The 14,143-nt window shown below is 42.4% G+C and overlaps 5 protein-coding genes across 7 annotated transcripts; 3 read left to right on the forward strand and 2 right to left on the reverse strand.

Annotated features, from left to right (window-relative positions):
• Window positions 1–290: 290 nt before the first annotated feature.
• On the reverse strand, window positions 291–1,022 carry LOC134177529 (uncharacterized). The gene has a single exon (XM_062644313.1). The coding sequence runs from the start codon at window positions 946–948 to the stop codon at window positions 508–510; it is 441 nt and encodes a 146-aa protein (XP_062500297.1). The 5' UTR covers window positions 949–1,022; the 3' UTR covers window positions 291–507.
• Window positions 983–2,574, reverse strand: LOC134177674 (uncharacterized). Its single transcript, XM_062644451.1, has one exon. It carries the CDS (start codon window positions 2,195–2,197, stop codon window positions 983–985), a length of 1,215 nt encoding a protein of 404 aa, XP_062500435.1. The 5' UTR covers window positions 2,198–2,574.
• A 59-nt stretch (window positions 2,575–2,633) lies between these two features.
• Window positions 2,634–5,770, forward strand: LOC134177439 (adducin-related protein 2-like). 3 transcript variants are annotated; one of them, XR_009969517.1, is made up of 7 exons: window positions 2,634–2,888; window positions 2,980–3,045; window positions 4,110–4,202; window positions 4,268–4,366; window positions 4,612–4,764; window positions 5,159–5,237; window positions 5,300–5,770. XR_009969517.1 is itself a non-coding variant. In XM_062644220.1 (7 exons), exons 2-6 carry the CDS (start codon window positions 3,034–3,036, stop codon window positions 5,183–5,185), a joined length of 384 nt encoding a protein of 127 aa, XP_062500204.1. In that variant the 5' UTR covers window positions 2,634–2,888; window positions 2,980–3,033; the 3' UTR covers window positions 5,186–5,229; window positions 5,300–5,770. The 3 variants fall into 3 exon arrangements, 2 of the variants coding, with proteins under 2 accessions (XP_062500204.1, XP_062500203.1); XM_062644220.1 differs by having other exon boundaries at window positions 5,159–5,229; XM_062644219.1 differs by lacking the exons at window positions 5,159–5,237; window positions 5,300–5,770 and having other exon boundaries at window positions 4,612–4,970.
• Window positions 5,771–6,280: 510 nt separating this feature from the next.
• LOC134177675 (ficolin-2-like) lies at window positions 6,281–7,264 on the forward strand. The gene is given in 2 exon segments (XM_062644452.1): window positions 6,281–6,336; window positions 6,475–7,264. Coding segments are annotated over 2 exon segments (726 nt in total). The 3' UTR covers window positions 7,145–7,264.
• A 957-nt stretch (window positions 7,265–8,221) lies between these two features.
• LOC134176741 (ficolin-2-like) lies at window positions 8,222–10,213 on the forward strand. The gene is made up of 3 exons (XM_062643398.1): window positions 8,222–8,670; window positions 8,726–8,874; window positions 8,932–10,213. Exons 2-3 carry the CDS (start codon window positions 8,841–8,843, stop codon window positions 10,005–10,007), a joined length of 1,110 nt encoding a protein of 369 aa, XP_062499382.1. The 5' UTR covers window positions 8,222–8,670; window positions 8,726–8,840; the 3' UTR covers window positions 10,008–10,213.
• The last annotated feature ends 3,930 nt before the right edge of the window (window positions 10,214–14,143 follow it).

Consider the following 14,143-nt stretch of genomic DNA (forward strand, 5'->3'; position numbering starts at 1 on the left):
GTAGTTATGCCCTAGACTTGCTCTCGTCATTCCCCGGATTGTCAACCGGGCCCGCCTCAGAGGATCATACGGGGAACGGCAGAGGCGAGAGAGACTGGCTCCAGTCTATGTATGACATTGCTATGTGTAAAACCCTACTGCGTTAATTAATTGTAGAATTTTAGTTTTACAGCGTTTACTTATTGAGTTGTAACGCCAGCAATGCCGTGAAATGTGACCGTGTGACCAGTGGTTGCCATCTAGAGCGCGTTAGCTAACACACTCTGTTGGTGTTACATGCAGGGCTGCCACACTTGGAAGAGCAAAATATCCGTAGGCGCAGTGACGCACGGCCACGCCCACCTAATTTAGAATTTAGAATGACCGCGCCCACGCATTTTTTGTTTGCACGTTTTCTTGGTACAGTGTATTAATGAAATGCTACTACGCGTAATTGCAGAACAGCAGCAACAGTTATTTACTATATATCCATAACTGTTAGAACTAAAGAACAGCAGAAAGTTTTATTTACCACAAATCCTTAACGATTAAGCTTGTAAATTGCGCTACTTTGTTGCTACTAGAAGGAACAAATTCTAGGTGTGCATAGTGGCGACCAAGGAACTCTTCAAAGTATTTAGCAGCAAAATTCTTTGGCACTCTGCCAATCAAGCCACCTGCGTTACCATGTGAATGGCTGTCAAACACAATGAACAAGCTGTGTTCCTGCAGGTAGCACACTGCAAATGAATAAGGTGATACAACTAGCACGCCAGCCACCACTTTGTCATCAGTGAAAGAACGTAGCCTGCCGGAGACAAAATCTACTAGCCCCTGCCAACATCCCGGTCGTATGAAATAATCCTCCGAAGCTAGAAGGGTGGGCGAGGGTTCCATGCTTACAACATCGTATGCACTCAGAAACCCCTTCAAGCCCATCTGATCGTACGTAGCATTTCCTGCCCTCATAGCGTTGACAAGAGTCTCTTCTAGGAAAGAGGTTTCAGGCGGTAGTAAAAACGAGTCTTTCTGCAAAAGAATCAGCTGACACACTTGAGCTGCTATGACAGTGCAAGCATTGCTTCAGAAAGTATAGGTAGGCTTTAGTGGACTTGGCTGCCATCAATTCAACCCACTCCTTTACTTTTGAAACGTTCCTTACATCGTTGTCTTGGGTGAAGTACTGTTCAAGAGCGTCCCACTGCTCCAAGACTCTTGATACACTTTGATGCAAGCTGAGCCATCTTGTAGAGGACGGTTTTATGAGCTTGTGTGAAGGAACGTTTGCAGCTGCCTGAAACTCTTTGTATCTCGCGACACGTTTTGCACTTTTCTCAAAAAAGTATGCCACATTCCTAGCGAAGTCTTCTACTATGGGTGGTATGCATTTAGAAGCACCCTGAGCACAAAGGTGGAGCTGATGACATGTGCAGTGAATAGAATACAGGTAAGGTTGAACGTTCTTGAGCCTAGTCAAAACAGAATTCTTTGATCCACGCAGGACGTTGGCCCCATCTGATCCATAAGCGATCATGTTTCTCCATGGAATACCATCATCTTTGAACATTTCTTCAATCTTGCCGAAAATGTTGGTAGCAGACGCTGACGGGACTGGTTTAATGCCCAAACTATAGGACTTCACCAATCCATCTGTAGTGTCGATCACGCGAGCTGATACTGCCACCTGTTCAAACACTGATATATCAGTAGATTCATCAGGAACGATGCTGAAAAATCCAATTTTCATCTGGGAAACGAGATGTGCGTGCATGCTATCAGCAACGGTGTGCACGGCTGCAGTCATTTTGGTGCGCCCGGCAGAAACGGCTGAAGCAATCTTAGAATCCGGGAAAAGGATTGGAAGCAGTGGAGTCAGATGATCAGACACTGCAAGAGCTACGTCATGCTCAGCAAAGAAGAATGCCAATTTTAGGACGGCGTTTGTTGCAGCTACCGAAACAGCGTTCTCTTGCTTTGGAGCAAAGCTGGCCTTGATAGTGCCTTTCCATCCAGAATTTTTTTGTTGTACTCTTGCAACGTGCTCCCGCGAGGTTGCGTGGGTACGCAAGGTCCTAAGACCGCCAGTCTTGTAGCTGAGGTCCTTAGTGCACAGACTGCAGAAGGCCATGCCTGCACTTCTCTTCGACTCTGTTAACCAACCAGAGCATACAGGATCGCTCTCCCACTCCTTCTTGTAGGCCTGTAGCCATCGTTTCATGATGCACGATCGGATCTATCCCGGATACGCTGCCCGCATCTAGCCTCGCGTGGCCAGGCTTTCACCTCAGGCGCTAGGCGCCTGACAAGTAGTGAAAGGTCTGGCTACGCGAGACTACCTCACATCCCCGAACATCCCGGAACTGTTAGACTACTGCAAAAGAAATCGACGTTCGTACTGTTTGTACATTGTACTAGGTAAGTTAGACATACAAATTTACGTACAGTACACACCACGGTTCGATAGCACGACGTTGAGTGACTTCGGAAGACCTACAACTAAATGCCATGTGATCATCGAGTATGTGTTTGCTCAGTGCTGCATTTATCCGTAGGAATGGCCTACGGAATCCGTAGGCAAGTATGAAGGCCATTTTACCGTAGCCTACGGTAAAATCCGTAGGAGTGGCAGCCCAGTACATGCGACCGTCGTGTGTTACGCGTACACATTGCTGCACATCTGAGCATTTTTGCGAACATCCTTTTGTTGGTTTGGGTTATCTTATTTGAGATTTGACTGGTAGCTAATGGCTAGTGCTCATCCTGGTGTTCCTGTTGTTAGCGCTGACCTTGACTGTTCGACCTCATCAAAATATAGCGAAGCCGTGATAGTTGTCAGAAACAAACTTCTATCTTTGTATCGCTTGATTGATTTGAACAGTTGGTCTGATGGAATATATGGACACACCAGTGTAAGAAATTATTATCAATTGAATAATTAATTATTTAATTTTGTATGATGATATTGATCATATGGTATTGATATTTTCTTTTTTATTGTAGTGTATGTAACAGTATCACTCGTTGTTATGTAATTGATTGATCAACCGATGCATCATGCACACACAGGTGAATGATTCTTTTAGGGATCGTAATATTATTTATCTTTTATTGTTACACGATATCATGTTTTTGTTTGTATTTTGGTATGTATTTCTCAGCAAGTCTATAATAATTGTAATAATAATAATTATCTCACGTCATTTACATGACGTAGTTCCCACTTTAGCGGCCACGCTAACACACACACACACACACACACACACACACACACACACACACACACACACACACACACACACACACACACACACACACACACACCAGTGTGGAAAATAGGACAATGTCCTACTAAATGTGTTGTTTGTCCGACCAAATACTACAGGGGTGTTGGCAGTGTCCGGACAAAGCATCCATCCGTATGTGTAGATGATAGTGTAAACCTTGTCTTCCAGCTAGTCGTGGGCTTCAGTGGTGTTAATTTTATGAGCACAGGTGCCTCCTAGCATGATTTATCCAAAGACATCTCAGCTAGAACAACTGTAGTTGTCCATTAACATTGTTCGCTTTCACTTTGGGTCAGTTAAGTTTATTATATGCACCTGTGTTTGTATGGAAACCACGTAGTAGGTGCTGCTATTCCAAATCCCTTCTTTGCAACGCAATACTATGAGAACAACAGTAGAGTACGCAAACTGCTATGAAATAACAAGCCAACATTCGAACAAAAGTTCCCCTTTCTTAGCTCGGTAGATGCATTACTTTGGTAAGACTCTCACGTAACAAGAAACACTGGAACTCAATTACACCATAGAGATAATTGGTGGCATCCCCTCTTGTGACTATTTAGCACTAAACTTTACCATATAGGCGCTATTATCATATGGTAACAGCTTATTAAAAATTACATGCAAAATGGCTGCAATGGGGCGGGACTTAATAATACAACAAATGCCTTAGTTTGTCCGAGCCAAATAATTTCCTATTTTTTACACTGCACACACACACACACACACACACACACACACACACACACACACACACACACACACACACACACACACACACACAGTCACAATTACATAACCCTAACTGTGCAATTCTTATGAGATTGTGTTTATGTTAATGTACAGTTGGGTGAGGTAGTCTATCACAAATACGAGGGCATTGTAGTTGCACAGAATGAAAGGGAAGAGTTGGCTCAAGATTTAGGAGAACAAAGCAAAGTCTCTTTTTACATTATTGTGCTACGGAAATTTGCTGTTGTTGATTTTCTGTATTGTCGTAACAGATCCTGATGCTTCAGAATCATGGATTTGTTGCTCTTGGCAGTACAACTGAGGAAGCCTTTAGCCGGTTACGATTGTTGGTGAATGCATGTAAATCCCAGGTAGGGTTTGTATATACATTGGGTGTATGTATGTGCAAGTGTGTGCGCGCGTGCGCCTGTGTGTGTGTGTGTGTGTGTGTGTGTGTGTGTGTGTGTGTGTGTGTGTGTGTGTGTGTGTGTGTGTGTGTGTGTGTGTGTGTGTGTGTGTGTGTGTGTGTGTGTGTGTGTGTGTGTGTGTGTGTGTGTGTGTGTGTGTGTGTGTGTGTGTAATATTCTTCAAACGCTTGAGACGTAGTTCTATGCAGGTGGATGTTTTGGCTGCACGCTTGGAGAACATAATTTTACCTGGTGTGGATTACCAAACTGCTGTTGCTGCCGGTATAGTTGGTAGCAATGACTTTAACTGGGGACGCGGTGAACTTGAGTGGGATGCTGAAATGAGAAAACTTGATTTGGAGGTGAATGAATGTTGTATGTCTTTCTGTTGTTTAGACCTTTATGGAGGTCAATGAGTTGAACTCTTCTTTGATAACAAACACATTCATTGAGAAGAATTTCTGTGCTTGTACCACAACAGTTTTGGGTTTCTAATGGATAAGATTTGTGTAGTGCATGAAAAATAAGTAATCGAGAACATTTGTGGTTCAAAATATTATTTGCTTGTGTTTTGGCTGTATAACGTTTATAATCTAATCTTCATAAAAATTGTAATGCTTAGTAGGTCTCTACTGTACTACGTATTTGTATGGCAGACACTAACCTGAAATGTAATGAAAAGTTGCTCAATTGTGTTGTATAGATTTACCGTATATTTTTACTGCTGTATTACAGTTGTTGGTATTAAAATTTCAGGTAACCTTGATGGTGGTATGGCGCTAGGCATACATACAGTGCACTTGATTGACATGGTTGCAAAATGGAGGGTACTTTTGTATGATGATTGTTTGTTTCTATTACCTTAGCGTGCGTTACGAAACAAACATCAATGTTTAGGTCGAGTCACTCAGAACGTTGTTTTCTTTGGAAATGTTGAGAGAGATCGAAGATTTGCCGCTTGCATCTATCTTACCCGTTCCCGGCCAATTGGTCTTCTTGCAAATTCTCCTTAAAGCCCATGTACAGACGGCTCTACTACTGGCGGTACAATTAATTAAACATTGTGTGGCTTTTAAAATTAGTAGAGTCGATATATAAATATTAAATAATTAATTCGAATCAGAGGTCTGGTCTAGAATGAAATCCTTAGACGAATCTGTGGGAGTGAAGGACGGACTCTCTAGAGCACGTGATGTGGCCACGTCTTTTTCCAAATACGATATCTGAATGAAATATCTTTCGCCGATCTGGCCCAGTGGGTGAAATAACATGATTATTAGCTAATGGTGTGCTTTGTTTGTGCAAAAACGAGTCATCGAACCCCAAGTGTTGTGATGAGAGCTCGTTTGAGAGAAACAACTCGTTACGTCGACGTCATTCTACCTCAAAGTTACGGCCGTCAGACAACGGTACAGGAAGCAAAACGTTTGCTAAGTTTATCTAAATTGCAGGTTTGTCTACCGGTAGATAGAGTACGCGGAAAGGAATTCATGACGTCAATTTCCAACTTGTTTGAAAGCAATTCCGCGCTTACCGCTTTTCGTTCTGTTGAGTGGGCGTCTGCATGGGCTCACACATAATTGACAAGTAGCGGAGAACACGGTCAAGGGGTGAGTAGCACGAGAATAGGTCAAAACGCGATGACTATAAAAGTGACTACAGCAGCGCAAGCGATCGACAACCAGTTGGATTGTGATGATCACAATGATTTTGAATCGACTAATCAGGTTTCTGCTACCATTGTCGATGTTTGTCACACACGTCGCTTCGCGTGGAGTGTAAAGTGACAGCAGTGAAGACAGCGTGACGGTTGCACAAATGAATGTGCAAGTTTTTCTTGGAGGGAATACTACATCAAATAGTTTGATGTCGAGAAAAATGGTGGGAATGAAAAGAGAGAAAGGAGACTGCGGAAAAGCAGGTCCGCCTGGAAGGTCAGTACCAGAGACAAATGCAGCTGCAACTGCTGTTCCCAACTGGAGCAAATAGAAGAGAAACTATCTAATTTAACTGCAGTTGTCAATCATTTGCGGTCACAAAAGGCAGAGAACGAAACAGAAAGCATAACCAAGAAAAGCAAGTACACCAAGAAAGAAATTAAAGAGTTATACAAGTTGTCAAGAGGTTAAACAGCTAGGCAAACTACTGAGTGGCGTGTACACTTTGGATGTTGGAGATAGATTGGACTCGTTTCAAGTGTACTGTGATATGTCGACAGACGGTGGTGGCTGGACAGTGTTTCAGAGACGACAGGACGGTCCTGTCGACTTCTACCGCGGATGGTCTGACTACAAAAACGGATTTGGATACTTGAACGGAGAATTCTGGTTGGGATTAGACAAAATACACAGACTGACAAAGCAGGCACAGATTCTTCGAGTAGATCTAATGAATTTCAGTGGCCGTCGAGTACATGCTGACTACAGAAGGTTTCAGGTAAGTGATGAGTCGAGTAACTACACTCTGACCTGCACATCATAGAGTGGAAACTCCTGTAATACATTGTTTTTGCACAATGGAATGGCCTTTACGACTAAAGACAACGACAATGACAAGTGGAGTGCCAACTGTGCCACTAGCTATAAAGGAACTTGGTGGTACAGTAGCTGTTATCATTCTAACTTGAATGGTCTCTACTTTAAAAATGAAAATTCTATTAACACCAGTGGAATCGTTTGGAATACTTGGCAGCACGGAATTCCTTTCAAATTTACAGAAATGAAATTGCGTGTTAGTTTGTAAATGACATCTACTGCTACTTATAAGAAAGATTGATATTAGCAGAGAACGCACGATACTGTAAGTCGAGTTGCAGTAGCAGCAGATAAAATAAAAGTTTGTTTGTGTTTGCGCCTGCTACAATTGTTTCAAGGATATATGAGTCGTAATTGACGTTAAAAGCGTCTACTAGCAGCCTAGGGACGTATAGCCACGGATTTGAAAAAGAGGTTTCTTACCAGCCTTTGGCATAATTTCAGTCCTTCGATGTCTAGTTAGACCGAAAATGATTTTTATGCTAGAGGGGGGAAACGTTCAAAATATTATTTTTATTTCTATTATGCCTTTCAATCTTTGACAGCCATACCACGCTTATTTAAATTGCTAAGAGACACTTTGATCTTCATGCGTCACCTGGCACGACTACAGCACGTCAGACATACATAGCTACACAGCGTTGTGTCATGAAGTGTGTCGAACAAAATTTGTAAAATTAGCATAGCCTGAAAATGAGTTATGAAGAGTCAATACACACATTAGCACGTGTAGTGGTGTATGAGTTGTTGTTGTTGTACTTCCGGACTTGTTAGTACAGTATATAGCTGTTTAGTGACTGGACGTAGCCTCTTTCACAGTCCCTCTTAATTAACGCGCTTAGGTAGTGGGGCGGGACTAACCTCTAGTCTGCGCGCGTTAAGAGGGACTGTGAAGAGGCTAGACTGGATATAGCTTAGTCTAATTATTTGAGGAGTGTTGTGACAGAGTGTGCGGTCGGTGTCTGAGACAGCTGTTGTGTGTAATGGTACGTGTTTCGTTGTCTTTTATTACCCGTGCGTATTCACTCGAGTGAGAGTTCTGTCTCCTAGCATCCCATCCACTACCTACGCTACACGTCATGCAGCAAAGAAGACGCACCGACTGCAGCGGGCGCGTAAATTGTAATAGCGTACAGTGGCTGGTAAGTGCACCTCACATCCCCTACCCCGCCCTTTGGGCGGTAGTAATCTAAATGTTAGCTTTACACGCCACTTCCGCAAAGAAGACGCACCTTCAGTTACACACGAACGCACGCACGCAAGCAGGATCAGCCCGGTGAGCCGACTGCAGCGGGCGCATCTTGCACTTTAGCAGTTGTGTAGAATGACAGTGGCTGCATGGAGATCGCACGTCACATCCACTCGGTTATTTACATGAACAAACAAACTCCGGCGCATCTCATTTCATTCCGCCAAAGTCTCCGTTCTGGCCGTCGGAGGCAGTCCGGGCGAAATCCGACTCGACCGTTCGTCTCGGACGGCCGAACTCGACCTGGCCGGCCATTTTCGCGACGATCCGAGACCGGCGTCGTGTCGATTGGCGCATTACAGACAGACAGATATTCCTATCCAGACAGACGGAAGCGTGGGTTGGCGTATTATAGGACGGTGTACTCTGTTTGGGCAAAAACGAGTCACCTAGCCCCAAGTGTTGTGATGAGAGCCCTTTTGGCAGAAACAACAACTCGTTACGTCGACGTCATTCTACCTGAAAGTTACGGCAGTCAGAATACGGTACAGAAAGCAAAGCGTTTGCTAAGTTATCTAAATTGCGGGTTTGTCTGCTTAGCGGTAGATAGAGTACGCGGGCAAGCAATTCATGACGTCGACTTGCAACTTGTTAGCAAGCAAATCCGCGCTTACAGCTTTTTGTTCTGTGAGTGGGCGTCTGCGTGAGCTCATACATGATTGGTAATAAACGGAGAAAACGGTCAAGAGGTGAGTAGTACGAAAATTGGTCGAGATCCACGATAACTATAAATGTGACTCCACCAGCACCACCGACATACAGTTGGATGATGATAATCACAATGATTCCGAATCGACCAATTGGGATTTTGCTGCTATTGTTGATGTTTGTCACACACGTCGCTTCGCGTGGAGTGAAAGGTGACAGCAGTGAAGACAGCGTGACTGTTGCACAAATCAATGTGCAAGTTTCCCTTAGAGGGAATAGTACGTCAAATGGTTTGATGTCGAGAAAAATGGTGGGAATGAAAGGAGAGAAAGGAGACCGTGGGAAAGCAGGTCCGCCTGGAAGACCAGCACCAGAGAACAAATGCTACTGCAACTGCTGTTCGCGGCTGGAGGAGATAGAAGAAAAACTATCAAATGTGACTGCAATAGTCAATCAGTTGCAGTCACAGAAGGCAGGGAATGAAACAGAAAGCACAAGTAAGAAAAACGGACGTTACACAAGTTGTCAAGAGGCTAAACAGTTAGGAAAACTGCTGAGTGGCGTGTACACTTTAGACCTTGGAGATGGATTGGACTCGTTTCAAGTGTACTGTGATATGTCGACAGACGGTGGTGGCTGGACAGTGTTTCAGAGACGCCAGGACGGTTCTGTTGACTTCTACCGCGGCTGGTCTGACTATGAAAACGGATTTGGAGACTTGAACGGAGAATTCTGGTTGGGATTAGACAAAATACACAGATTGACAAAACAAGCAAAGATTCTTCTTCGTGTAGACCTGATGGATTTTGACGACAGTCGAGTTTATGCCAAATACAAAGGATTCAAAATAGGAGACAAAAACAGTAAGTACTTGCTGAGCTACGAATCTTACAACGGGAACGCAGGAGATTCATTGAGTAAGCACAAAGGAATGAAATTTACCACTAAAGACGCTGACAACGACCCTTCATACGACAACAACGATGGGTCAAGTGGCAATTGTGCTGTTGACTGGAAGGGAGCATGGTGGTACCAGTGGTGTCATTCATCTAACTTGAATGGTCTGTACTTAAAAAATGAAAAGTCTACTAACAACCGTGGGATCGTTTGGTCTACTTGGCAGGACGGTATTCCTCTCAAATTCACAGAAATGAAATTGAGTGTTAGTTCTTAAATGACATCTGCTTCTTAATTGCGTGTTAGTTCGTAAATACCATCACTTACAAAGCGTTTACGCTGACTCAATACATTAATATTAGCACAGAACGCACGATACTGTAGTCGTGTTGCAACAGCATTAGAAAAAATACTCGTTTGTGTTTACGACTGCTACAAATGTGTTAAGGATTTGATTCATAATTAACAGCAAGATTGGACGTTTGAAAGGGGTTACAAGCGGGTCTGTGCCCTTGTCATCGTTTAATTTTATCATTTCAATGTTCTTTAAAACTATAAATCTTTGAAAGTTTTAGTATACTTTAGATTTTTTGCGCAACATTTTGCAATTTTGGTTGAGCCGAAATTCTATTGTTTGATAAGGTGGTTGTTGAAGTGTTGGAAACCTATCATGTTAGATATTAATAATTAGACAAATTGAAAACTGCAGCACGCCATTTCATTATTCAAAATTTTGTAACCTGACATCTTGTTCAATATCATGGCCAACATATAAAGTGAGAAAATTTGTCCCCACCATCTTTACTTCAACTGTTTCACACAGCCAATGTACTATACCTTATAGATGAAACACTGGCGGGAATTTATTTTGGCGGTTTGCTAAATATTGACAGTAAATTCGTAAGAGTATATTGGCAAATTTAATTTGGCGGTACAACATCGTTGTCGGATAATAAATATATGTAAGATATCCCAACCCATGCACTACGTAGAGTCATCAATTTTCGGACACTTCCCAATATTGGACACTGGCGTACGGAAACCAGACGATGATTTCTTGTTTCTAAGGCATGCGAGAGTAGTAACACGACGTGCTAGATTCAGCTTGATCACTTGGCGTATTGCTGTTCGGTGACAAAATAGGACGTTCGCTGGTTTTCCCGTATCTGACACGCCCATCAAATATTGGACAGCCGCCGGTTTCTGCTTTTGACGGTACTACAGTTCACTGTCTGCACCTTGAAATAATAGGTACACGTCTCTTCTACTCGCAGTAATAACAACAGATCGGCAACTTTGCACGTTGCTCTTCAGGAAGCTGAAGAAGAGATGCGGATCGTGTTCTCTAATATCGCACACCCGAGCTTGCTTGATGCGAGTGCAAATAGGCGAGAATCGCGATGAATTGTGTTTTGTAAATGCTCGACGAGCATAAAGAGCCTTTGAATCGTCTCTGTATCAAAAGAATTAGCTAGATATGGCCGTCCACAAACAAATGAATGAATCTACATGTGATAGACTGAGAACATTTAGAGCCCTCCTTCATCTAGCATGTCCTGATCATCGCTATCGTTCGCGAAAAAATTAAAGACGGCGGTAGTGTGTGTGTATATATATATATATATAGCCTCGTGTAGCCAGACTCTACCGCCGCGTCATACCACACGTCGCCTTGACATCTACAACATTGCTTTTTACAATCGTAGTTGTCAATTCCTCGCCTCTATTATTACCTGCATTATAGGAGTAATTTCAAGATCTAATTTTCTCTCCAAATACTTTTTTGTTTGATACGGAGACGAGTCAAAGACTTTTCGTGCTCGGTGGGCATCTAGTAGACGTCTGCAGTCAACATTAACACAATCCTTCACGGTTCTCTCCTATAGTGCACTCGCATGAAGCAAAGCAGGTGTCCGATAATAGAGAACAAGATCCGCCCTCTTTCAATTGCATCTCCCTGAAGAGCATGAGCATCACTGCGAGTCACTGTACCTATTATTTCAAAGTGCAGACAGTGAACTTCTTGGTACTGTCGAAAGCAAAAACCGGCGACTGTCCGGTATTTGATGGGCGTGTCCGATAGACGAAAAATGGAGCGGGATTTCTATTTTGTCACCGTGAACAGCAATACGCCAAGTGATCAAGCTGCATCTAGCACGTCGTGTTACCGTGTGACTACTCTCTACATTCATGTCTAGTTTTCGTACGCCAGTGTCCGATATTGAGGAGTGTCCGATAATTGATGTATGACTCTAGCTATAAATAGGTGGCTGTTTCATAGAGTTTGGAATCTATCTAGCATGGATAGCCTCATTCTCATGTTTATCGTGGCAGGGTAGCCACAACAGACGGCAAGAAGTGGTTAGCATCTTGCAACCTCATTCGCGCCAAATCGCATGATGCTTCATTCACGTGGTGATGACGTCAACATATCTCTGTGGTTTAAATTGATGACGGATTTCAGACCTTTCCTGCGGGCGTGGCATTAACGACGTCATCATGAACGTCTCACGGAACACTGGAGTGCTACTTTGATGCCTCGGCGTTTGTTAACCGCGTGAGTCTAGAGCGAAAGCAACAAGTTTTCTTTTCGAACTTTTTAATAGCACGTCCAACGATGCATTGAATTAGGTAAGGCCTTATTAGGACCCGGCTCATGTGTGTTTTGAGTCTTTTGCAAACATGAACAACTTCTTTCTGATCTCTGTCGCGACTCTTCCCCATAATTTTGAGTGATGATGTAACATTGGGACATTGACACACGTGAACTGTAGGTACAAACTTGCGCTCGTAGGATCATTATTACTACACCATAAATATAAAGTTGAAATAGCAATTGGCAGTGTGTCGTCTCCTGAATCATGTGACACAGTAGACCAGAATAATAGTGAGAGCCAATATTTTGACATATAAACAACAATAATTGACATCATTAACAATAAAGTAAATTTTTAATTGAACATTTTACATTGATACTAAAAATTGAAGGTTTAGTTGGAACTTTGAGACAAGGAATACATGTGTATGCAGTATATGCTGATTCTTCTTTTTAGAAATGCATTTAGTGTGTAGGAGCCCATCTCAAGTAGACTTAGATTAGGTTAATATGGCACATTTAATTTTATTGAGAATTCTTGTTGATTACTATGTGCGTTTTTAATGTTTTTGCAAATTTGAATGTTGTGCGCATGGGTAATACAATGTATCTAAGTGACTGAGTATATGTTGCTTTAGGGGTACAAACCGGGGCAAATTTACAAAACAGAGTCATTTATCAATACACCATCAGTTGTAGTAGAATCGAGCAAAGTTTAGTTGTCGTGGGCCATCGATATTACGCTGCCAACTATATGGTACCGTATACGGGAACCAGTGGTGTCGAATACGGGACTTACGGTACCGATTACGGGACATCGTCAGATACGGGACTTGGAACGATAATAGCGTTGTCTAGAGCAGACTATAGCGACTTTTGCCGTTTTCTTTTGGAACCACTGAAAGTAGGTAAGCAGTCTAGTGTACTGATGAAACGGCAACGTCATTATGTTTGCATACAAAGCGTGTGTTTGTGTATGGGTGCTAATCTAGGGAGTTGCTGTTAAATGGTATGCATAGCGTATCAGTGCACGTTACCGAAAACGGTGAAAACTGGTCAATTACTAGGCTACTGCTATAGTACATGATTATTTCTGCTGAATATAATTCACTAGCGCGCGTTACTCCTGGCATATTGGCAGTGTGAGGCTTGAAGCAGGCTTATTCGTTTAGCTATGATATTTTCTAATGTACGTTTGAATATAAGGGGATACATTACGTTTGGGAATATTTGTAAATTGATATGGTTGCATTTGTCACATAACACAACACAACAGGAGTGGACCCATGTCATGCCAGTTATCGTTACTCTCACTAAAGAACTATTTCAAACATACAACTACTAAGCAACATTGCACTAAAACTTGGTTTATGTGTACTTGAGATGGTTAATTAATTAATTAATTAATTAAGAAACTGATTGTCTAATCACGACTTTTGCAGATATTCGAAATCACAGTATGGTTCAAGCACATTAATAGAATCCTAAATTATTGATTCATGGCTGCATGCAGGTACGCCCAACTCAACAACTGCTGATACCCTAGTGAGTTTACAAACTTGTACTCATCATATTAGATGCACTGATGGAGCTTGTGGCCATGCTTATCAAGGTTCACTGACAGTTTGTTGAAACTCTTAGATATACAATCACAACAAAGACTATTAATAGATTAATGATAATTGATAGTAATTGGGCAATCACACTGTTTTGTAGTTAGTTGTGATGACAACAACTGATACAAGGCACTGATTAATAAAAGAACGTTATACAATTTACATGTTTACAAATGAGATTGATGATCTTTCTCATACTGT

The sequence above is a fragment of the Corticium candelabrum genome, chromosome 3 (assembly GCF_963422355.1).
Source record: "Corticium candelabrum chromosome 3, ooCorCand1.1, whole genome shotgun sequence".
Classification (NCBI taxonomy): domain Eukaryota; kingdom Metazoa; phylum Porifera; class Homoscleromorpha; order Homosclerophorida; family Plakinidae; genus Corticium; species Corticium candelabrum.